Below are 25,944 nucleotides of genomic sequence, written 5' to 3'. Positions count from 1 at the left end.
ATATGTGATATATATCTGTTAGATATATATATATCTCGTAGCAACTGTTCTGGTGATAAGCGGAGTTAAAAAGGCAACGACGATTCCAACCCTCTGCATGTGCTTTCCTTCTGTGGTACACAGTGCACACTTTCATTCCTTCTAGGGTATTTATAGGGTTTCTTTTTCTTCCCTTGTGTGTTCCTAGCCACCTCTAGCTCATTGTGTGCCAGGACCTTTCTGATTTCATCCACACATGCTTTGGTATCATGCTGTTCTCATTCCTAGTTGTCTGCTGCTGCTTCAAGTTTTTTAAACAATTAATTTCTCATTTCAAGGCATTAATGATGTCAACACACCTTTAGTGTTTCACTTTTCTTCTACTCTTCTCCCTGTCTTAGGAGATCTTGCCATTGCACCTCTGCTCTAATGTCTAAGTCAGTGTGTGCTGGCCTGTATTCCTCTTTCCTTGACCCAACCTACAAATTCCCTGATGTTTCACAGCCAATTAATCCTTCTTCTTCTGTTCCTACTTTCTCTTTTCCATGTGTCTGGGAGACTGATTAATTCATAGCTTGGTATATGTACTAAGGCTTTATATTCTTCCTGTTTAGCCCTTATACTCCTATCACTTGGGCAGAGACATTTCAGATGTTTACCAGACTGCTCCATTGTTCTCCCAAGTGTCTCATTTTCACCTCTATTAAATTGCCCATTTTCCCAACTCACTAACCAGCATGCTGCCTGGTTCTTGGAAGACCACTGTGCTGTCAAAAAACCCAAAGACTTTTTGTTGACACTGCCCGTGCTTTCACTTCAAGGATTTGCCTGGGCTACCCTTGCCAGCTTCCAAAGAGACCAAAGAAAACACAACCGCCCCTGGAAAGGAGTTAGCAATAATCACAGGGGTGGGCAGTACTTTTATTTCAGCGATGGCAGATATATGATGGAAGCTGCAATTAATCCCTCCTATTTGCCTTCTCTAAGGATTTAAACCTTATTGCGACTTCTTTTACCGAAAATAAATATTAGTAACCCCACTTCATAGATCGGGAAACAAGCACAGAAGAGCTAAATAACTTCTTATGGAAATGCTAAGGCAAAGGCAGGAAACCCTTGCAGATCTGTGCATGAGCTGCCAGAGCATACACTGCAAACCACTCAGGAAAAGCCTTCAGTCAGGCTTTTAGGAGCAAGGGGGCAAGAAACAGGGATGTGATTGCAATTACATCAGGTGGTGAGGAGCCAACCCTCAGTGTCCAGAGATCAGTTAGCCAAAGGCTACAGTAGTTTACTGGGAATGGAGTTATTGCCAGGGCATCCAATGGATGATTGTTTTTAGTGGTAGATTTGTCTTTGTCTCTTGCTGGTCCCTGCATGAGCTACAAACAGCTTAATCAAAGGCTAAAAAAGCCCCTGATGGCAAAACAGCTGCCTCGCCATCTTTCTGGAGATCTTGCTAGACTGATAGCAGGGTACTTCTTTCTGCCTTCTCCTTTCTGTATCACTGTTCACCTCCTTCATTTCTTTCCCTTCCACTTTATTTTAAAGTGAAATAAAAGAATCAGAGCAAAGAAAAGATTAAGAAAGTATCCTCAAACTGCTGCGTCAACAGTAATATCCCATGGATCTTCCAGAACCTGTCTGAGAATGTCAGTCCCTGGAGAGGAAACCTAAGGCCAGAAATGATACAGGCTCAACCATCATGAAAAGCACTCACAAAACACAGCGCTGAACACACAATGCAGCGCTGAGGATACAGACTTGGCTGCTGTTTATGGAGTGGGGAATACAGTGGCAGATTTATTCTACAGTAGAGAGGGTTGTTTCTTGATAGCGTTAATACTGACACATTATCTGGGGACGGAAGAGGATGCACAAATAGGAACAATTCTCCCATTTCTCTGCCTGTGTCTCCCCCAAGTGCCCCCTACTCCTATTCCCATCTGCTCTCTCCATTCCTTTCCCTGCACTGGGTCCCCTCCTTCCTCTCCTCTGATTTATTTCTTCTTTCTTTAGCTTTCTCCTTCATCTTTTGCTGATGCAGTTATGTATACAGAGTTTTTAGATCTCCAAGCTTTTGCATATTGTCTCCAGTTGGAGCCTTGTGTCCAGCCCTCTGCCTGGAAAACCATACAAGAGTTTTCAAACACAGGGTAAAATCCTGCTCTCCCTAAAACAGGTGTAAAAATTTCCGTGCTGTGAGGACCAAGCCATAGGACAGAATAGGCTGATAACAACCTGTAAGGAAAGACTTTTAAAATTATCCAACACAGCTTAAAGAGGAAGGGCCTAACAGACCATAACCATCACTGCACATGTGGAACAGTCCTCCATCCCCATGATGGGGAAGTGGAAAGTAGTGAAGGCAGCTACCACCACACTCCTGCATAGAATAATTCCAGCTGCCTTCTCAAATGGCAACAGTTGAAATCGGTATAGAGCAAATACCTGGGTAGCCTTACATCCCTATTTCTTCCCCTCCTTCCCCAAAAACACACACCTACTTTTACTCACACTTTACTATACTTGCTGTGAGGAATCAAAGCCTTGTTTATACCTCACATCAGAACCGAGGCAGGGAGCTGAGGATGAACAACTTGGTCAAGACCACATAAGAGGTCTGTGGCAGAGCAAGAAATACAATCTGATTGTCCCCAGTTGGCTGCCAAACAGTTGCCTACTCATGCTTTGTGTCTCTAAGTGATGGACAGGGGCAGTGGATCTGGTCCAAAGACAGATAAGACAGGAGATAGTGTTATCACCTGCATCTCTGCTTTTTGGCAGGAGGCGAAAAGAAGCAGAGGAGAGGGGCAGCTGTCTTTTCCCCTCCTTAATCTGCTTCCTGCTTGCTTCAAAAACAACACAGTGCACGGTTGTTTATTATTATTATCACTGTTATTTTCCAGAGTGCTGTAAAACCAGAGGATAGAGCACTCTGACAGCCTCATAACAAACTGCAGATAAAAATAATTAGATTTTGTTCTTCCTTTAGTTTGCTGACTTGATTATTTTTATTTTTATTGTTTAATTATTTATTTTTTAGCCCAGAGGTTTACACACACATGTATTTCACTAGACACTGGCAAGGCATCCTTAGGATTATCTCCAATAGGAAAAGCCTGAGAGCCGGCAAGAGGCTGAGACAGAGGGTGCAGTGTGAGCGCTGCTCAGCGCTGCATCTTCTACCCATGTCATGTAAACCATGGAGGGGAGGAAGGAGAGCGGAGCTATTCACAGCGGCTAAGAGAGTCAGTGAGACAAAAGGCATCAGTAAAAAAAGTTAATGTGCCTGGCAGGAGCCCAAAACTGCTTTAGCAGTGGGGACTATGCGAGCGCCTCCAGGACACCGTCTCTTCTGGCCATTATGGAAATATTTGGCTTGTGTCTCAACCTGACAGCCTTGCTGACTCTTGAGAAATGGCAACAGTGGGGAGCAGGGCAACTTCCCTCTCCTCCCTCCCTTTTTCCATCGGCTGTTTCCAAATTCTTTGGGATTAGCTAGTGACAGCAAGAAAAGGCACTGGCCTCACTGCTCAGCACTTAGCAGGCTGAAGTGAGGTGATGTGCCTCAGCGCAGGGGACAACGGCTCTATTCACTGGGGAAATACCAAACCAGAATTACAAGTGTGCAAGAATAAACAAGGCTCGAGTTAATCTAAAGTTGTTTTACACTCTGTTTTATTAAAGTCAATGCACTTCCGTTCCTCTGTGCAGAGCCTAGTTCTGCTTAATTACCATGACTCTCAGAGAATTTTAATAGCGTGGAGAGAGCAGTGCACAATGGAGGCCCTCTCCTGACCTCTAGAGGTCTGTCAAAAGAAGATGATCATCTGCTCCCCATAGAAGTTCTTGGAAGAAATGAGGCAGCCACAAAACTCTTTCTGCTGGAGGTTTTCAGGTGCTATACCCAGCTGGTTGGTCATGCAACCCTCTCACTGTATCACTTCTGCCCCCACCTCTCAGCAGCAGGCTGAGCACCCTTGGGCCGGGGCGTTTGCCTGGTCATCGTCTCCTGCAGCATCCTCACCACTTGCTGACAAGTTGTTTGGCACAATATGGGAAGCTGCCAGAGAGAAGACTTTGCCAGGCTTTTCATATGGCACAGCAGCATTTATGCAGGTGTGGTTGATGTGTACGGACACTTTGCTCCCAACTTGGCTGCTGCACTTGGATCCCAGACACTGAAAACACCCTAAGGGTCTTTGCCTTCTCTCTACCTCCTGCAGCTCCCAGCACAGGGATCTATGAAACAGTGGTACTGCTCATACACATTTGGCTCCAAGCATGCTTGGAAATTGCATCTCTGCTTTTATTATATTAGGACAACTTTTCTGCAATCTATTGATTCAATGAATCACAACTGGGGCAAAGTTTTCCCACTGAACTGAATTCTTCCTAGCTTAAGAAATTCAGAATGAAACAGGTAGAAGGCTGAGACTGGCTGATAGTATTTATAGCCAAAATATTGGTGTCTCATTAAGAAAAATGCTGATTTAAGAAGATTTTTTTTTTCCCCTTTGTAATAGAGTGTACCACTGGCAAGCCTTGGTAAGCATTGTTCAGTTATTGTGGCAAGGCGTTGGTACAGAACACAGCATGGGAGAGAAAAGCAGCTCTGGATGTATACACACGCATCTACAGACACATATATGTACAATGCTATTTTTTGCCCTGTGTCCTGGGGATGTACTGAATGCTGAAGATCTTACAGCATGGCCTGTGTATGCGGCAATCTGGACCTAGCACAGCATGAGTTTTTTGTCATGCATACAAATGTTGGATTTTGAAGTTAACTATGCACATATATCGTCCTTTATTAATAAGCTTTGAAGCAATGTTATACAAACTATTATAATGGGAACACCTGTTTTAGCTCTTTTGTGTCCATTCCTGTGAGCCAAACTTTTATGAAAATTCAGTATTGTGTGCAACAAGCTGCACACTAAAGCAAGCAGAACAGGACATCTGTACAGAGAACACACACCATACCTAATGAATTAGTTTGGTCTAAGCAGCTCAGCTTCTAAGGACCCAAGCTGCCTGCCTTTTGAGCAGCGTCATAAAGAAAGTGCTAGAAACACAGAGAACTTTTACATGTTGGTGAAGACTTTAAAACACCTGGATACTGAAAACTTAGCAGGACAGGAAGAAGATATTTCTACAAAGAGCAAGCTCCTGCTAGAAAATATGTCTAGGTAGTCAGGGGAAAGGATTCAGAAATGCATCAGAGAAAACCTCATTCTGCACCAGGAATTCTCTCCACAAATGGCATAAAGGTGAGAGGATCACATGGTGCTTTTAGTCATGCATCAATATTAATAATAATAATCACTGGTAACGGAGGCCTTATAGGCTCTAATGCTACAACACACTATACATTCATCCTCCTCCTTGGGCCTCATAAAGTAGTGACAGAGTTAGGAGCCTCTTGCATCATGCAGTTAGTTCCCTTTGGGTTCAAGGCTATTCCCCATTTACAGCAGCAGATTCTAAGATACGTGAGATGTTCAGGCAATATGAGGTATGAGTCGTGGTGATGCAGGACTCATGCTTTAGGGATGTTGGGCACATGTGTGGGTTGTCTGTGCTGGGTTCTCAGGAATCAGGATCTGTGTTTGCAGGCAATTTTAGGAGAAATCTAATTTTTTATTCCATTTGGGGATCAAAGAAGAAGCTGTTCTGACTCGATATGGGAGCCAATGGTAGAGCTTGTCCTATATATAACCTACTAGTAGTGTCTTCTATTATATTACTGTCTGGCACGATGGAGTCTTGTTCCGTGAACTAGGGTCTCCTTAGTCGTCACAGGATGGATGCTTGAGCTAAATTCATTCTTGGATATTCTCACCATCACTAATATATTGACAGAATATTAGGGGACCCCTGGCTACCTCAAGAGAACATGTTTTTTTCCTTGAAACACCTCAAATCCCTCTCACTCCCAACAGCTTTAAATAGTAGCTCTAGTTTCCCAGGATGAACTGTTGTATCTGTACTCTCTTAGCTGGAAGGATGTCTCACAGAGAAAATAAAATTTCACAGTATCTGTGAAACAAATTCTACACTTGGGCCCATCAGTTCAAGCATGAAGTGACTCAGCTGACATTACACTGGACCAGTTCATTCCAGTGCAGCAAAGAGCTGGATTTAACCCAGGTTTCCAGAGGACTGTTCTGGGTTGTCACAGGTGCCTTCCTTTCTATAGCACATTGGATTTCCCACACTGTTGCTGAGACACGACCAGATCAGAAGCATGCACAGCCTGACCCAACCTGTTGAACACACTGTAAAAATTCTGATCAGACAGAAATCAGATACATGCTCTACAGCTCAAGAGAAATCTATGGCAATAGAGAGCTCTGGCTAAAGGCATCCATAACTGTCACTCTACCATGCAAAGGCTGCTTCCCATAATAAGAGGCTAAAGTAGGAAAAGGAGAATCATCTCTGGTTCCTTGGTGTCAGAAGACCATTCCTCAGGTCAGTCTGTATGAAACCACATACTAGAGGCAGCCATGAAACTGGGGTTTATGTTTAGGAGCGGAAGATGTTCTCACATAGTACCATCTGGGCCAGTGGCCCCTCACTCTGCCTTGCATGCAAAGTGTAAGGAGGCATTCTCTCTCTATATATATATATATGTACGTTTACAAACTGCACAAACATTCAGTCAACTTTCTATTCAGAACTGGAGCAACACATCTGGGAAGGATGCTGAAGCTGGCAAACATGAGCAGTAACCCATTAGTTTACGGCTCTGCAAGTCAAAGCCTTGTTCACGCCAGGCTGCTCTCAAACCCACTGTACACCCCAAGTGCTGTTGAATGCAGAGGGAGAGCTGTACTGTTGGATGTTGGTTGGCTGGAAATGTAGAGCCCCCTGAGAGCCTTGGAGCTGCATGTCTGTCCCGTGGTCACTCCCTCATCTTCTGTCTCTCCTTCCATCCACGAGAGGCACTCCTGGATCTCTTGGTCCAGTTCCGAGAAGTCTCCTTCACCATCAGAGCAACTGTCAGTATTATAATCGATTTCTTCCACACAAGGAGGTTCATCATCAGTCTCCAGGCTGCTGTTGCTGGCGCTTCTGCAGAAAAATCAGAAGAGACTGGTTGTCATCAAAGGAGGGTGTGTTCTCTAACACCAAGCAACAGGGAAATGCCATTCCTGGGTTCAATCCTGGCTCTGCTAATAAGACATAAGATGGCACTACGCAAGATCCTGTATATCTTTATGTCTGCTTCACCATCTGTAAAATGAAGAGTGATACTTCCATACCTCACAGGAGAAATGATTATTGTTATCACTATTATCGTTATTGCTTATACAGAAACTGAGTGCTTTATATACAGACAACACCATTCTTGCCTTGAGGCACTTACAAGGTTATAGAAGCTGAAATATAGTAGAGCACGAGGTATTAGTTTCCAGAATGTTGCTGGTTTAATAATCATCCACCTCACTGTAGTTCCACATTTAGTGTAAGACCTAATTAATCCAGGTGGTTGAAGTGCTTTGGCATCTTTTCCTCCTGTTCTGTGCAAGCTCAGAGCACTGCTAACAAGAGACAGCACGAACAAAAAGTGGAGGCTTTCGGGTCTTCAAGCACGCTGGCTCCAAGGAGGGCAGAAATAGCAGGAGTACTTGTGTTTTGGAAGGAACCTGAAAAGGCTTTGACAGCATGATTTCCCGAGGAAGGGCCAAATTCAGAGGCGAGTCTGAATGGCTGAGGAGACACTCTAAATGGATGTCACAGCTATGTCGTCTGGCTCTCAGAAGGGTACGTTACACCACCTTAGCCTCCTGCCATTTACTTACAGGAATGGTTATAGGCTTTCTTAACATGTCCACTTTCAATACACAGTGTATTAGGTTAGCCTAATGCGATATTTATGGAGGAATTGTAACCACTAGACCAGATGGCTCTGGGGGATATGGTCTTCCTCCTACCTAGCTGCCAAGTTCCCATTTGGCCCTTAGACCAGGAGGGCAGCTGGGTAATTTTTTGAGACCAGAAAGAAGCCTGTGGTTTCAATGTCACCTGGGTTAGAGTCCGGATGAATCAGGGGGACAGATACTGTGTTTTTCACCGCCAGGTCAATGTTTTCAATCAGACTCAAAGCAGGGGAATGTATTGCTTTGGGGGACTGGGAATGGAATAATAATCTTCCACCACTGGGCCAGACTTTCTAATTCGTCCCAAGTTGGGAAGAATGAATGTTTTGGCAGATGGAGCATACACAGCTTTAATGTGTGGTCTGCTCATTTACATGTCAGTACCCGGAATAATCTTCCAGCTCTCAGCTGTTTCTCAGCAGTGCCAGCATCTGAGGTTTCAGAACATACCAAAGGTGTAAAGTATTGCTTTTGGATATATTGATCCCTTCTCTCTTCTGCACTCCAAAAAAGGCGTAAGATTTTCCTAGCTTTGAGACTCCAGATCTTAACTGTACACAGACTACTCTGCAAGCAGAAACAAGCAGTGTCAACACACTTCTCTGGCTGATCTCAGGCTTAGTTACTTCAAAGGCTGGGTATAAAGGATTCTCTGAAAGCTTAATAGAGCTGTACAACTTAAAAATAAATACAGGAATAATTATGGACTTTTACAGTTTCTGGCTCTTCTTCAGTCTGCTCAGAAATCTGGGTCAATAAGAACTCATACTGAAAGTGAGTGTGTGACATGAAACGAAACAAACAAACCAGGACAATCCTCCCAGCACAAACAGGAGCAAGCAGTGGTGTCTACTGAGTCTGGCCAGTGGGTTTAATTTCTTTTTGGTTTGGTTTTCTTTTTTTCCATATGCAGGCATGGCATGAATTACCATGATACCAAGTACCTACGATAATTCCAAAGCTGACTAAACTCAGGGGAACTAGATTTTTCATTTATAAGCTCTGCTTTTGCTGCTTTGCAATCAAAAAGAACCAAAGCGTATCTACTTTCAATATTGCACTTGTATCTTTGGGAGAGGCTGCTAATGACATTGGGACCGAGCGTAACTGCCACCCAACTCACTGATACGTTACAGATGGAACGATTCAGTGTGCAACCAAGGAACTGAAGGCCAAACATTTCCATGAACAGGAAAATAATTTTTTAAAAAATCCCTATTATTACTTAAGCTGGGAAACCAAATAACAGAGGACCTTCTGAAGTTTTTGATAACATAAATGATTTTAGGACTGGATTTCTGATAAAAAGGGGAAAATTACTTCTAGCACAAAAGCACTTCACTGTGGAAGGGAAATCTGGCAGACAACAATCAGAGAATGAAAAAGAAAACCACACAAAACTGTCATTTCCTTACATTGAAGACTGAAGGGACAGTCTTTATGAAGCAAGTATTTATGTATAAAACCTTTATAATGGGCTTCAGAAGCTCTCCCTTCCAAGATGGGTGCTGTCATGTTGCCTACATACGTAATACACAAAACACCAAAACTTGTGACAATTCAATACCTGGGCAGATATATTGCATGGAGAGGCTCCCCACAAGTGAGGATGTGCCTAGACCATCTTTAGAGGTCAGGAAAGAAGGGTTGCTCCCTAGTCTGTTCTGCCCTTTGCTCCTTTGCTGCGACAGTGATTGAGCAAGCCAATTAGCAATGACTTCAGCAGTGGTTTTTCCAATATGGACTGGTACCCACTGGATCAATGCCGCCACCACAGATCACATAATGAGCTAACAAAGAGCAAATAGATGGTACCAACTTCCTCTAACTGCCAGTGCAGGCTGTAATCACACTGGTGACTTAAAAGTTGAAAGGCTCTTTATCACACTTCCAAAGTCTACAAACTAGCTAGATCCCTCTGATATGTGGAATATTCCATCCCAGTAATTCACTTTCTGCTGCGGGAAGATTTAAAGCACATAACAAAGCACTGCAAATGGGCTAGTTCAAACCAGCAGGTTAGAGGTTCTTCTGAAAGAGGAGAGGTGGCAGCATGTGGCATGCTGGGGAGCCAGCTAGAGGCCCACTAACAAAGCTGCCAACGTCATTACGTACTACTTTTCCACATCACAAAGACCAGCTCCTTTAGGAGACAATCCAAATAGTGGAACACAGTAATAAGCAGAAATGCCAACATCTAAACCATTGCATACCATAGTGGAAGGTGTGCCTTTCTTTCTTTTCCAATAGAGTTGTGGGGTTTTTTGTTAGGGACAGGTTCTTGGACTTTTGTTTGCTTGTTTATTGTTTTAATCTGATTTTTAAAGCTGCAAAAGAATTCCCCCCCCAAAAAAAAACAAAGAGAAAAACCCCAGGGGACATGAAACAGATTTACCAAAGAATAATGATGTTGTCTTACAGAAGGTAAACAATGAGGAAAACCAATGACATTACATTATAGAACTCCAAGACAAATATAGTCTATGAATATCACTGAACATGAACACAGTACATAAGACGGGGAGGAAAGGCTGGTAATACATCTATAGCCAACAGTCCCCCAGCTATCATAATAAAACATGTATGCATGTTGGTTGATCTACTAATTCAAAACCTACAACCTCGTAGCCCTCATCTATTCCAGCCGACGGGAGGCACAACAGCAATTTGCAACTTTATGATGTGATAAATGGAATTTCTTTGTTTTTATTTTTAATTTGCATATTTATTGAGATATGACTTGATCTCAATTAGTTCTCCTTTTGTGTGTGGGTGTGTTTGTTTGTTTGCTTGGTTTTAAAGCAAGCAAGCTTTGGTATTTTGTAGAATGATTCTGGTTTTTTGTTGACTTAACATGAGAAGGCGAAGGGAGCCCAGTCCCTCCTTACATGTCAGCGTAACTAGAGCTTTCTGGTATGACTGAAAAACACTTATTTTACATGCTTCCTGCAAACCCCTCATTCTAAGTCAGTCTACCTGTTAGGTCACAGCTGGACAGAAACCTTGCAAATCAGCTTTCCTGCAGAACTGCACATAAGAAAAGACAGTCTATAGTTGTGGCTGATGAACTACAGCTATATGCTGTACATGGGGATGACTGATGAGCTCTCTTCCACACATAATTCTTCTTCGCTTGTGCATACACTTCCAGAGCATGGAGAAAAACTAGAGATGTACTAAGTAATTTCTTGGGATTTTTCACTCACATTTTGCTTGTGTGGGAGGTCACTCACTCTCTGTATATTCCACTGCCTGTCTTAAAATAGAATGTGTTTTATTTTTTCTGCTGGAAAGAACAGGCACTGACAACTGTCCCTCTTAGGGAATCTGTGACTATTGTTCAGGGTTGCTGCTTGACCTTCACTTGACAGGCCTCGCAGTTTCAGCGCATTAGAGAAGGAAACGGAGCATTTACTATTTTTTTCGTATTGCTTCTCTCACTCTTGTGAAATTTGCTGCAGTCTTGCCAGAGCAAAGCTAGGAAGTGAGTGGTTAAATGCTTTACATAAAAAAGGAGGAAAAAGTAAAGTCTGGGGACCACTGCTGGTCATGGACATATCAATGACTCCCTGTGAAGAATATATCAACAAACAAGCAAACATGTCTTCATCTTCTCTCTGCAATGAAAAATAACATCCCAGTAGCTACATAATCACCCTGGCCTTACCCTACTTTCTTCTTTCCCTAAACCTTCTCTCCGTCATGATATGTCCCAATCCTTTGGAAGCTGCCCAATGCAGGGATATGGCTGTGTATGAAGAGCCAAGCACGTCTCTGATACAGTTCATAGACTAAATAAAGCAGGAAATGACTTTCTTGAAATTTTTCAAGATATCAGACATTTCCCTATGAGAAAACAGAAAAAAGTATTTATGTCCAACCAAAACAGGCCAAGTTCTCAGCAACTACATCATTCACCTGGAAGGAGGCTGCTCTTTTTTTCCACTCAAGCAGGGACTGAAGACCCCAGCAAGTTCCCTGACCACAGTTCTCACCTGCACAGAGAGGGCATGTCATTCTTTTCCAAGAAAGTTTTACCAATTGTATGAAGAGTTATATACATGCTGATAAGTAAAGTGTCCTGCAGCTTTTAAAGATATACTGCCCTCTCTACAGTGAATTGGGATTGCCTTCTGTTTTTTGATATTAAAATTCCACCTTTGTCACCAAATTGAAAAGGGTGTGTGATCTTGCACTGTTTTGCTTTTGAGGAATCCGTATGTTTTATTAAAAGTATTTTACAGGAACTCTGCTTCTGAAGTCTTGTAATGAATGTAAAATGACTCTCAAGCAGACACATGTGCAATTATCCCAGAGTATAATTCAGCCTTTAATATCTTCATAAAGTAGTATTTTAGGATATAAATGAAACAACTACGATGTTTTTAAGTAATTAGTCCTCTAAGAAATACACTACAGCAACAATATGCCAACAAAGAAGCGCTTTAGTCTGCCCTTAGTGTCTTCATTCACTTTCTACAAGGTGGGTGCACACCTTGTAATGACTTTCCAGTTTGATCTTTGCAATTCAGGAGCTCCCCACACAGCAGCCCGGCTTCCCCTCCTGCCTGCGAATAGCGAGACAAGGCTCTGTTTAGTCCCTGACCTCGCCAAGGGAAGGAATCGGCTATGCACTGATGCAAGATGCCTCCAGCTTAAAGGACTATTGCCATAAACAAAGATGATATGAACTTTGCAGGCTCCCATGAGATTTCCCTTTCCAAAGACTCTTTGCCAAGGACTTTTACATCTTACAACACCTCCTGAGAAAATGTGTGCTAAGCCCTAGGCAATGCCAGGTGCCCTGGCTTTCAGCCCACCATGGCCCGTCCTTTCACGAACAATATGAACATAATCAAACACGCCTTGAAATCTGTTTGCTATGGCTAAGAGATGTTTGGTCTCCTTTTAAGTCTAGGTTGGTTTTTTGGTTTTTTTTTTCTTCCTGCTGCAAATAGCCAAGAGAAAGGTGTAATTCATTGCTAAGACTCGTACCAATTAGTTTTTCAGGAGTTCCCAGGGTAAATGTAGGCTGTAATATTTATAATTGATTTGCCCAGATTAAAAATGGATGTCTGGTGCACCAGTTAGATAAGTAAGGAGCAAGTAGGGCTTTATCATTTAGAGAGAAGGGAAGACAACTTGTAAATAAAGGAAGAGCATGAAGAGCAAGAAACAGGCTGACTCCTGGCCAATACTGTCCCCTAATGTTCATTCCGCTTGCAACAATTTAGCCCTGGACAGCATTTCACTTGCATCTAGCAGATGTTTTCTTAGTCTTCTCAGGAATGACTGTTTCCATTCTCCTTATTGGTAAGAAGATGGCTGATGACTGTTGTAAGAGCAGAGTAGAAGTTGAGTACACTCCTCTCATTTCACATGGTTGAGAAATTGAAAAGCTGTGTATGAATATGGAGAATTGCTTTTAACTGAATTACATCATATCATTGGTACAGCTTTGATCCTTCTGTGAAAGGTGTGTTTATACAGAGGACAAGTAGGCATTTTTGTCCCATTTGTAGGGTACTAACTTGACATTACATGACACTCCTGGATTCCAGCTACCTCAGTTCAAATCCAGACATGTTTCTATCGCTAACCAATAAAATTCACATGGGCTGGCCTTTAGACTTGCAGGATGGAAAAGCTGTTGCGAAGCCAAAGGCTATGGATTTGGTTTTATGAACAATCATTAATTTCTTCCTAATGGTGAAGCAATCTATATATCAGTGCAGCACTAACATCGCATCTTTAGCATTCTTATAGCTGTAGGCTTGTAAGCATTAAAAAAACCCACTGACTTGAACAGATACAAGTCAGCCACGAAATGGAACTATGACATTTGGGGCAGACCCCAGATTAACACAAGGAATAAAAGATGGGTGACATAAAATAGATGGAATAATATGCATCACCAGGCAGCACTGTCAGTGGCTTGGATTTTACTCTGAGTTTAAGAATCAGAAGAAATGCTTCCAAACTAGAGAACGTTTTGGCTTTCTATAGCTTAAGCTTCCTGAGAAATATGCGCAGTCAAGTCCCCCTGTATGGGAAGGTATTTACTAAGACTACTGGAACTTATTAGGACACTAAATAATGTTAAGGTTGCTGAAAATATTATTTTGAAGGTGTCTGGGAGCTTTTCTCACAGTGTCTCTACTTCAGGTAATTTCTTCTCAAAATAGTAATCACATTATTGATGATACTTAGCAGTCCAGCCACAGTAATACTGGAAGATTATTGGAACCCTTGTAATTGCTTTTGGGTGCTTCCAGTAATTGAGACATTGGCACTGTAGCGGGGAAAGAAATGTGGAAAGATTTTGGCTTAGATGCTAAAAATTTGTACTGCTGAGGATAAATAATGTAAAGGCATGCAGGTTCTCCTGGGTTCTTATTTCCCTTGGTGCTGTTTCATAGAATTCCAGTGACTTCATCCAAGTTTTGTAATTGGTTCTATATATTTAATTTCAAAAGTCCAAGTTCCATATGTGTATATCCCTTAGTTCTCTCTGAGTGACTTAAAGGATTTGGGGGTTTTGAAAGTAAAATGTTTTACAATGGCCAAGATATGTCTAGACTGTGTTTTAGTTACATATCTGTTTTATGTACAGGGTGGTTTTTTTGGTCAGATAACCATGCATGCAGATATTTGCTTGCGCTCCAGATGACAGATAGACATTTAACTACCTGACTTAATAACAACTGCTGCAAATGACTAAATACCAACCACTATACCCCTTGGAGGAGAAACCAACCTCTTGGTTGCTAGTTTCTCTTCTTGAAAATCTATTTTTAGCTCCGAGGTTTAAGATAATCTATTTATGATAGGTATGTATGTGTGTATGTATATATGTAGATATGTCTATACAAGCCCACAAAGTAGATCATCACCCTTATCCATCTTTCCTTACAGATAGATAAATAAATAATAGCTACACATACACATATATACACACACACTCAGACACCCACATACCTACATATCCCCACAATTACATGTTTTACTCTGTGTTCAGAGCACAATTTTCATTACAAGACATAGGAGGTCTCAGGAGATAGTCCTGCAGCTGGCAGAGAGATAACAATAGATGATCACTGAACCTTGATGTTATTGCATTCAAGTGGAAGCGACCTCAGAGAACGAGCAGGCTACTGACCAGGGCAAATCAGTTCTTTGACTCTACTCTTCATGTAGGTGTTGACAAAACAGCAGGTCACCTAAAGGGGAACTTAGACCATCTGGGTTGGACTTGAGATATATTAGGACAGTCAGCAGGCAGGCAGAAATGGTTGTCTAAAACATAAAGTGTTATCATCAGCTATGTGAGAGCTTAAACTAGAAGCTAAAAGCAAGTTGTGTGACAAAAGTTAAGAGCTTGGATTCTCAGTAGGGAAATATGGACGTATTCCTATTCCACGTGAACATGACTCATTCTTGTACCTTTTAAAGTAAGGAATGACTGTTTTAGAAACCTTTCTGCATAGCTCTTTTTTCTTTCACAATCACAGGTCTTCAAATGGGTAAACAATGACTGGAACGAAAGTATTGAGCTCTGGCAAAAATAATGATTCTGGTTCTGGAGTTTCCAGAGAGTGGGGACAGTATGGTACCATGTGGGGGTTCAACAGCTGTTTTACCACTGGATTCTGCTTTTAAGGAAAGCCTTCAGGCAACTCTCAGCTTAAGGGCCACAGAAGACAGTTTCTGGAGCATACTGAAAACAGTTAATTTAAGGCCAACATGATGGCAAAGCACTGAAGCCTAAGAGGTTCCGGTTGATGGACATCAGTCAACATGGCCACCTCTCAAAGTAAGTTCGTCTCTATAAAGTCCTATGTTATCACAGGTTTCTTGAAATGAATCCAAGACAAATCTGCAAAATCATAATTCCCCTAAAAGTTAGGTATCTCATCCCAGGAATGTTCACCATAACTGATATAAGAAACTTCCTGTACTGTGAAAGTTCTGAGACTAATACATAACTTTTGTTCTCTCATCCTTTCCTGCAGACAATAAATGTGTTTAGTCGATATCATAATTAGGAAAGAGAGAGAGAGACTGTGTGTGTACCCATGAGAATAAAAGGGAGAGAAGGCAAGGTCAAAGAAATCTATCTTGCCTTTAAAGCAAATTGAAGTGGGGTTTATAGCAGAAACATCTGATGTAGTATGTGTGATCACAGATAACTGATAATAGATTCAGGTTAAAACTTCAGCCTCTGCCCTCATCCTAAATCTTTTCTGAGACATAATGAGATTCAGATAAAACAAATCTGAACACTCATGTTCCACATATTTCAAAACATTCTGATCAATTATGTTTTTAACACCATATGGAATCAAATCCAAAACCTTGCTTAACCTCACTCATTACACAGCTGATTTGCATATACTTTGGACTCCATTAAGGACAACAAAAAATGTCAGCTACAGCACGTAAGTGGCAACTCTTGCTAATTCCTTGATCTTGCCAAAGCCCTGCCAGATGTTTTGTGAAGAATAGCAAATATTTCATTATGCTATTCCTGCCTCCTAAAATTTGTCTGTTAGGAATTGCAAGGATGAATTTTAGTGGTTTAGCACACAAGAAAAACAGTAGGCACGGAGGGTTGACACAAACATGGAGCACAACCTTCATCTTACTTCAGAATTCAAACAAGGTTTAAAGGGATTCTTTGTGCCAGAAGGACCCACCAGCCAGGAGCATATGATTCCCAGTAAACAGAAGAAAGAGGAAAAACAACAGCCATTTGCTGTGATGTAAGGAGAAGGCATGGCCTTGCAAAAAAGAACATAGTAAAGTGCATATAAAAGTTGCCATTGCTGTACTTTTCGGTGTTCCTGTTGTAGGTATTTAACAATGTTTCACCTGTATAACAGTGAGACGCTGTTTTCAAATGAATCCATTTGTACCTTGTATAATCTATCAATTCCCAGCAGGGAACAATTTTTAAAATCACTGTTAACATGAGCATTTCCTGAATATTTTATAAAAATCAATTTTCAAATGCCTGCCAAAATGTTCTATGTTTTTTACCTGAAAGTTGCAATTACATTTTCTTACTTTTTCTGTATGTGAATATGTGTGTGTGTATTTATATATGCATATAGAAATTCCCACTGAAATTCTTAAAATAATACTAACACACCAGAGAAGCAAGCACATTCTGAGTAAAAGCTGAAGCAACATAAACTGACAAAAACATTCATTTAATCAAAATAAGGCATGTATTTGGATGGATGGGCAAATTAGAGCACAGCTTACAGAGCAGTGAAACAATCACTTCATAGAGAACCACCCTGAGCATTTAATGTCATTCTCTGATTTTCAACCAAAAATGATAAAAGGTCAGTTCTTGTGTGCAGAATAAGTGACTGAAAAAGATATTTCAGGCTGTGCATCAAGGGAAAATTGAGTCATGAGGTTAAAACCCCTGTGTTTGGAAGACAGTTTCTACACTGGGTGGGCTTGCAGTCACTTTGAGCACTTTGAGCTGTTGTCTCCTTGCCCCAGTTCCCCAGTAACATGGGTCACACTACCTGGCCAGCAAGCTTATGGCATGGTGTGTCTGAAGCCCTCCACCACCTGCCTAGTCTGAATGAGGGTGAAAAGTTGTTTAATTGCCTCCTCTATGTAAGTGCCTTTCTACTGGAAGCAGTAAAAAAATAGGTGCTTAATAACCTTGGTGGGCCTGGTCCAAAACACCCTCTCAGCAAACCAAGACTTCAGTAAACAAAACAGCGAGTTTCCAGATCCATTAGGGAAAGAAGTGAGCGTTCATGATTCTGCCAGACAGGAATGTAGAGTTTAGCTGGAGGAATGATGAGGTTGTAGGACTCCTGCTGACATCAGGAGGAGAGAGAGGTCCTCAGTAATAACAAGGATTAGCTGCCAGGTCATATTTCAAAGAGAAACACTGTAATTCTGGCAGTACTGAAAAAAACCTGAAGCCCTAAAAGCTAAGGGGAGATTATTCAGATGGGAAAGAAACTGTCATGAGCTGCCAGATTTTCAGTACCCAGACTCGTCTCTGATTCTAAGCTGTCCAGCTAGATTGTCTTGCAGAAAAAGCCAGCCATCCAGCTTGAGGAAACAAAGGCCAAGGACATGTGCGTGGGGGTTCTGCTGGACCTGAAAACCTCATTAGTCAGGAAATACTGTATTTCCTGGCATTTGTCTTTGTATTTATGTTTTCCTAGCTCCTCATTTTGTCTCTTTGCTTCAGGAAGCTGCTTATTGCACCAAAATACCATGGCATCTGCTCTTCCCAAGGTGGATTCTGTCTTCCAGGAACTGAAACACCATGAAAGGACCAGATCGTGAGTTGTTCTGGCTCATGAATTTCCCTCAAGGCATTGAAAAAGCCCACAAAGTTATATTTGCCAGTACAAATAGAACAAATCCCAGTGCTAAATATACATATACACGTTACAAAGGGGGTGAATTTGGGAAGGTTGTATTCATGGATGCACACAGGGTTCCTTACTGCTGTGTGTTCTGATAGAATCTCTTTTCTTTTTCCTTCTTCTCCAAAAAATCCTGATGACATAATTTTCTCTACAGAACTTTTTGCTGCACCAGCTTTACATAGGTACCCCTGTGATAATATTTCTGGTGTCTGTAGCACACATCCCCTTAAAAAAACACTGTATTCTGCTGAGGAACCCAGGCTCTTGGAATGGTGGAGATAATAAGGTGGTAGAGCAGGTGCAGCCAAGTCAGACTGCCACTGACGTTACCCTGAGTTTGCCAGGCTTATGCTGGACTTTCTCCTTTTCCGCACAACCAACCTGCAGATAAACTGTGTCAGATTTAATGGTGCATGATACAGGCAATTCAGTATCAAGGAGGAAAAAAGCATCTCTGAGGCAAGATGGGTTATCAGCTTAGCTCAAAAAGCAGCCTATCAAGAAACACTGCCAAGGCGATTTCAGAAATCTATAATTTAGATGTTACCTTAAGCCTAAAACTTTGTTTGAAAACTTCATACTTCTTACAAGCAGACCAGCAAAGCCCAGGAGGATCAGAACAGATATCAGTCCAGATGACAAAGTAATACACTTAGTGTATATGAAGTGCTGTACACATGAAAGGTACAGGAAGGATGGCAACATTATACAGTTTTATCCTGCAAGGAATCAAAGCTGTTATTACACAGCAGTTTTCTCCAGGCTATTACACTCTATTGCTTACCCACCAATCAGCTTACCTTTCTAGGCTTCCCAACAATATGAATCACTTTTAAATAACAATGCATTTACTTTACATACAAGCTTTGTAGCCTGAAACACCCCATACTGCTTTCTGCGAGCAAAGGAAGCAGTCTGATGATTTATCAGGAAAAGGTCTGCTGATGTGCATGGAGCTGCACCGCCTTGTCCCAGCTGAGCAGCTGAACTCCTGAGCAACATCACTAATTTTGCAGCCATTTCTGAGCCAGGGAACACCGCTTTAAATCTTACCATTTTCAGAAAAGAAAGCAAAGAATTTAAAATGCATTGAACAGCCAGTGGAATAATTTGAAGGAATGCGAGATATAAGAAATATGCCGTGTCAAAACTTGGCAAAGGTACAAGGCCTAGATCCTTAATTCTTAACAGAGTATTTCTTAGTTTGCTAGTGAGTGAGGATTGCTGTGCAATGACAATCATTTAATCATAATTGCAACAGCAGTGAGAGCCTACAGTGCTTTTCACATCAGCTTTACGCACTTACTCCACAGATGGACACTACAGCAAGGCATGGTGCAAACTGCAGGCACTGCTGGAGGAGTGGTGCCTGCTTGTGTAGTTCTGGGAAAGCACGGGGCTTGGCAAGTGGCAGAGCAAGGTCAGAGAGGCTGTATACACTGGTCCAGGGTGTCTCTTAGGCAGCCTCTTTTCAGCCATGCTCCTAGCAACAGGTCTCAGTGAAAGATGGCACAGATCCTGCTGGATGTCTTTCTGTAGTACACGTGTGTTTACTGTAACTATATCCTATGAGTTTAGGAGAAAAAAAGCCAAGAATTAAATACACTCACACAATTAGGGTAATGTTGCCTAAGCTGCTGAGGGTGAATTCATTATGGGTAGATTATATGTCCAAAGATCTGTGATGACAGAGGAGCAAAGCCAGTCACCACAAACCAAAAGGTCTAGCTTCAGGGACATGCTTCCTTCCACCTTCTCGTGCTGTTCTAGACATTTCCAATGCAAGCGAAGTCTGTGGGGAGACAATCAAGGAAGAAGAAAATTTCCTGTGCTGTCTATTCTCTTGCTGCTTTCAAGGTCTGCCCCCTTAGAAGCTTGGCATACCCTTCTCCCACGATACTCCCTATAGTCAGGAAATGTCTAACATTTTACTTCTTACAGAGGGTCTCCTCTGAGGTGGATTAACCTAACACTCCTTAAACTCAGACCTATCAATTTCCTCTGCTGGAGACTTTGGATTCAGATATCTTTGCTGTACTGGAAAATATCCACTGATAACAAGCAATTATTATTACAAGATATATCCTTGGAGATAGAAACTGGCTGCTAGGAAAGACTGAAATGAAGGGGAGAGAGGAAAACCAAAAATACTATTCTTATTTAACCTGACAGGGTTTTAATCACTTTCCCAGCATGTCACACCCAAGAGCCCTTGGACAACTTCCTGAACAAGACTCAGTTGAAACCTACCATGTAAAGCACTTGATTCTCTCATGATAATATTAAGCATCATTATTGGAAATGCATTGTAGAGTTCAATGCTAATTTCAAATTTAATTTGGTGTTTGAAGCCATTAAAAATATATACAATCTCCTTTTCTCCCCACGAACTAGTATTTGGGCCTTGAGGGCAGCATCCATAGCAAGCTGAAAAACAGTTTGCAGAGTTCTTTCTGTGAGACTTTACAGGTGTGCACTAGATCAAATGATTTATAAAACATATACCTAATATAATGCCCATGATAGGAAGAACTGAAATCAAACAGTTTGTAGTAAGGACTGTTTTAAAGCATTAATTGTAGTGGGGAAGAGGTGCTGTAGAAGAAGAGCTGAGGTTAATGTGCTTATCTTTCCATTGCTGTGGACCTGCATGTCAGGCATGTTCAGGTCACAGAGAAAATGAGCCGAGCAAACCAGCTCTGGCATATCCCAGATTGACTTTGAGGTGCGTCGTAAACTCTCAGAGGGTTCAGAGCATAGGCTGACTGTGCTGAACAAGCAGCATGAGCAGTAACCTGGAGGATGCCTACCAGTGCCCTGAGAATGAACTGCTCTGATTCAAGGGCATTGTAATAACACATGCTAAATAGAGACTGATAGCCCCCAAATGGGCATCACTGACATGGGGCTGAGCAGTCAACAAAAGGAGAGATTCTGCAAAAACACAGGGCAGAAAGGTGGTTACAGAGGTGAACAAAACAGTAGCCGGTACAGAAATCCATTCAGTGTGAATACTAAAAACTTCAGTCTAGACCACAGCAAGCAAATGGGCCCTCTGTAAGGCTCAGGAGAGGTCTGAGGTGAGACAGGACAGACACAGTGAGGGTGGAAAGAGGTAAGGTATGAAAGTACACTCACTCCTCAGATGCCCTGGACTCTGGCAGTCCTCAGGACCGCTGACCACAGGAACCACAACAGGATCTGCCTCCCTGGAACGGCTCTCAATTTGGGCATCATCTGCCAGGCATAGGACTAAACCTGACAACCTCAGCAGGGATAGGTGTCCATGTGGATGAGAACTCTTGCCCAAAGCATATTACAGGAGAACAGGATGTTCTGCGCTGCTGCCAGGACATTCAGTAGCAGGACTTCGGACTGCTCGCTGAGGTCAATGAGGCAGCCGAGGAGAGCTGGGAATGGAGGTCTCTACAGGGCCTTGCGGGGTTAGCACGGCAGCATGGGGCAGACAAGCCCTTAAGGTCAGGCCTGGGCCAGTAAAACGTAGCAGTAGAAATTATTTAGAAATGTGTCATCCTTCAGTAAGCCTGGATACAAGATTGGAAGCTCATACCCAGATTGTGGCCTATTTCCAATTCAAATTCTGTATTTTCCAAACACAAATCCAATTTCCAAATCCAAACACTGTATTTTCCCGTTTACTTATCCAATGTTGCTTCAGCACTTAATTGTCTACCTGCTGGCCTGGCCTTTTCTGCCATGCTGTTGCCAGGCCATCAATGATGTGTCCAGGAGGGTGAAACGAGCTTTGAATCAGGTGATAAACTGCTGTTTTTGTTGCAGCTGCTAACATCTCTTAAATGTTTAAACAGTGTGACTGCACACATATCTAGTAGCTGCTTGGTTACGTTTATTCTGGGTGAGGTGCTATGCAGTTTCTTAGATGTGTGTGTCAAATATTCATAAATGGCAGGCTACTGAGATATCTTTCTGTAGTATTTATTTATAGAATTTATTTATCAACAGAATCAATCTTTATGTGCCTAGCTGCAGCATTACTTGTTGCCTTACCCATTTTTCCCAGACAGTGTCTGCCGATCTAACAATATCCCTCTTCCCGCAACATCTATTCGCAGTACGTCTGTCCAAGGTATCTTCCCATGTGTACTCATAGCATCCGTCTCTTTAATTTTAACTATATATCCACTCCATCTAGTGTTTGTCATCTATCTGAAGCACTTGCTGTATCTCTCCACACTATCTCTTTATCTAGTCAATGGTATCTTTCCCTCCGTAGTGACTCTATCCCCTTCTCTCAGTCACGCAGAGCACCAGAATGTAATTATGGGTTTTGGACCACAACCACAGTTTCCTTTTTTTTCCAAGTCGGGCTCAGAAATCGCCAATTAATTTATTTGTTTTGATGGAAAGGCTAGATGTGCAAAATGAACTCTGGAAGGGTACAAGTACCTTTGGTTCAAATACTCTTCACCAGGCTTATTTGCTTCCCTGCTGTGTGTTAACTGCTCACTGCTGCGAGGGCAGGGAGCTGCACTTAGCTGCTGTTATCTGAGAAACTCATCTTCAAATAAAGGTGCTGCAGTGACTCTTGCCTCTCTGGTCTTCTTCCCCTTTCCCTCTCCCATTCCCTTTTACTCCTTCTGTCTTTCTTCTCTTCCTTCCCCCAATGCTTTGCTCTAAGTTTGTCCCTTCCCTTCTTTTTCCCACTTGGCATTCTCAGGATGACAAGTGAAAGTCCCTCCCTATTAAAATTTCACTGCCAAATAAATATTAAAGCAGAGGGGAAAATCCATTTGGCTCTGTGTGATTTATTGTGATCTGCAACGCAAGGCCCAGCACAACAGGTCAAATAGGTTTCACAGCCTATTTACCTGCTTCACAGGGGTATGAAGGACTCAATGACCCTCAGTGCTTAAAAAGCCTATGATGGGGAGAGATCTCCTCCCCACCAAGATCACCAGTCTGAATGACATGGAGAGGGATATGTTCTCAGGGCCAGGAAAGGAAGGACAGTAAAAATTAAAACCTCTGTTCATTTTTTTTTTCTTCCTACTTTTTTCTCATCCAGATGAATCACGACAAGAATAGTACAAAAGATGGTCAGGTCACTCGGAAGTGATCAGGGAGTCTGTTAAAATGTCAGGAACATCTGAAGGAAAGAAGGGGGGGGGGAAAAAGAAAAGAAAAAGAAATAAAGCAGAAAAAAAAAACAAAGAAAGAAAAGGCGGGAGGGAAATGCTTCCATGTCTCTGGTTTTGGTTCCCTGAGCAAAGACCCCAGCAGTTCATAATATTCCTTCAGGCAGGGACAGTATGGTTCAACAGCAGAATAAGTTATGTATTAATTAATGAACAGCTTTACAGTTTTATGGATAGATTTAACTCTTTCCCTTGTTCGGAGCTGCTGGAAAAAAAAAAAGACTGAGACAAATGCAAAGTAAGGCAACATGAATTAACTTGCATTGACATGGAAGGAGAAAATGGTATTTTCACTGAAGTCAGCAAACCTGCTAACAGCTTACGGACTTCAGAGGGGAACCAGATTTTACCTGGAGAGACGAGAACCTCTGGAGACCTTCTCCAGAACTGCCCAAGAGCAGGGACAAGAGATCCCTAAATGGAAGCAAAAATATTTGGGCCACAGTGGTAGCTGTCAGCTGAGGCAGTGGTAGAAATTTGAATTGCTTGCCAAGGGCTGGCACTGTGGTGGACTGGGCACCACTCCTCTGTACCAAAGTGCCTGGTACACCTCAGTACTTATCCTGTGTATCTTTGTGGAGAGTTGTAAGATTTCTCTAACAAATATTTGGAATAATATCAGTATGTAGTTATGTAATGTTTATTTCACAGAGGGAAGTGGAAATAATCACATTTGTTTCAATACAAAGCAATGTATGGGCAATAGGAAGAGAGACTCCAGTAGCAGACCAAAAGGGAATATTTGAATCCCTGGTCTTTTAGAGACTCTTATCCCAGCCTGACCACCAGTTTGACACGTGTCTCTGGCAAGTTGCTGTGTATATTTCACCTCCCACCACAGTCTGACATGTCTATGTAGACTACCAGCTACGACGAGTCTATGCCTCAGTTTCTTCATGGTGAAGGATAGGAATAACTGTGCTCTCAGGAGTATCTTTCAGCCACATGATAACTAACTCTTAGGAAAGAAAGTGAGAGGAGGCTGTCCTCAGATGGGAAGGCAGAAGAACAATCTATCCTTCCCCTTTCCTATTCTGGTTGGGACTACTTAATAGAGTTTTAAACATGTAACATCCATGAAAGAGTCAAGTACAATGATACTTAAAGTGGGGAAAGTTTTCATACAGGAACAACCCCTGAACATATCAGGAGGTCCACAGGATGTTAGTGCTTGTCTCCTAAACAAGTAAGCTACTGCCGTGCCCAGTCCCATGGCAAGAAGCGTAAGAGGAAGCAGCAGTGAAGAGGGAAAATGGTGAATGATGAGAACAGGTCTCAGCTGCTCAAGAGGTTTTGCCCAAATGTCTCTCCTCATGCTCACCTAGATCATGGAGTGAAGACAAAGTATGTATTGATTGGAACAGGATGTGGAGACACTCCAAAGGTAGATCAGAAAGAACAATCCATCTCATCCGACTGGGCTATATAATTTACTCATTGTGAGCAGATGGGTTATGAGGTCTGCCATCAGTGATGAATTATATACATGATAAGTCATTCCCAGCTAATGAGGATCCATTATCGTTAGCTGCTAAAGAAGAATAACGGCTTGCCAGGACAGAGTGGGGGTTTTTACAATTTCCAGGGAGAAAATTCTGGGCTGGTAGCCACCTGGCAATTGAATTTTCAGGCAACCGAAAACTTTCCAAGATGGATACCTTCTGCTCACTTCAAGCTTTGGCTTTTAATTTCCTTGGGTAAGTTCAGAAGACAGAATGTAAAAGGAGGTGGGGGAGGAGGAAATGAAGGAAAATAGTAGTAACCGTATCTGATAAGACTGTGATTAAATCAAGGTCTCACTCTAATTACACTGCATTTAAATAAACCTTGCCTAGCAAGTAATTGTAATTAAACTGCAATTAAACATATATTTATATCGCCATTTCCTCCCCGGCACAGCTGTCTCTTTCCACCTCCTGTTGTTGCTGTCTACCTGCCAAAGCCTCTGAATTTAGCACAAGGGACTTTATATTTCCTTGGTCTTCCAGGAGGAGATGTTGTGGGGTGCCAGGTCTGAGACTCCCCCATGCTTCCCAGGTGTAATCAGCTAAAAGAAGCTCCTGTTTCCAAGCTCTGTGTGTGGGGAGAGATGCAGCTGATGCTGTGATATACTAGGTCTGAGGAAAAGGTTGTGAGGGCAGAAATATGAACGAAGGGAAGTGGGTGTCTCTTTTCCTTTCACAGGAACTTTAAAAGGTACATATTTCCCCCTTTTAAGATTTCTTTACATTTGGGCTAGAAATAAAGCTACCCTTCTTGCCTTCTGTAGAGCACCTTTGATACGAGTATGTTTTCTAAAGCCCCAGATCTCTGTTTACTGCATCACATTTATGCTTGTGTGTTGTTGTACATGACATGGAACAAAAGAGCTCACTTACCTACACAGTACCTATAGGTGAGAGTTCAGAGCTGGGAATTCAATTCTTGAGTTCTGTTTTCAGCTTTTTAGGACTTTTCACTAACTCTAACTGTGTCCCAGTT

At 42.1% G+C, this 25,944-nt stretch overlaps 1 protein-coding gene across 1 annotated transcript in view; it reads right to left on the bottom strand.

The window, feature by feature from the left end:
* Positions 1–4,771: 4,771 nt before the first annotated feature.
* The window catches only part of AGBL1 (AGBL carboxypeptidase 1), a 270,761-nt gene continuing 249,588 nt past the window's right edge, over positions 4,772–25,944 (bottom strand). The window contains exon 22 of the mRNA XM_064456203.1: positions 4,772–7,065. Within this exon, the coding sequence (XP_064312273.1) occupies positions 6,759–7,065 (307 nt within the window). The 3' untranslated portion in view covers positions 4,772–6,758. The remainder of the gene's footprint in view (positions 7,066–25,944) is intronic.

This window comes from Phalacrocorax carbo, chromosome 7 (genome assembly GCF_963921805.1).
Source record: "Phalacrocorax carbo chromosome 7, bPhaCar2.1, whole genome shotgun sequence".
In the NCBI taxonomy this organism is placed as follows: Eukaryota; Metazoa; Chordata; class Aves; order Suliformes; family Phalacrocoracidae; genus Phalacrocorax; species Phalacrocorax carbo.
This window is presented reverse-complemented; position numbering and strand designations above follow the sequence as displayed.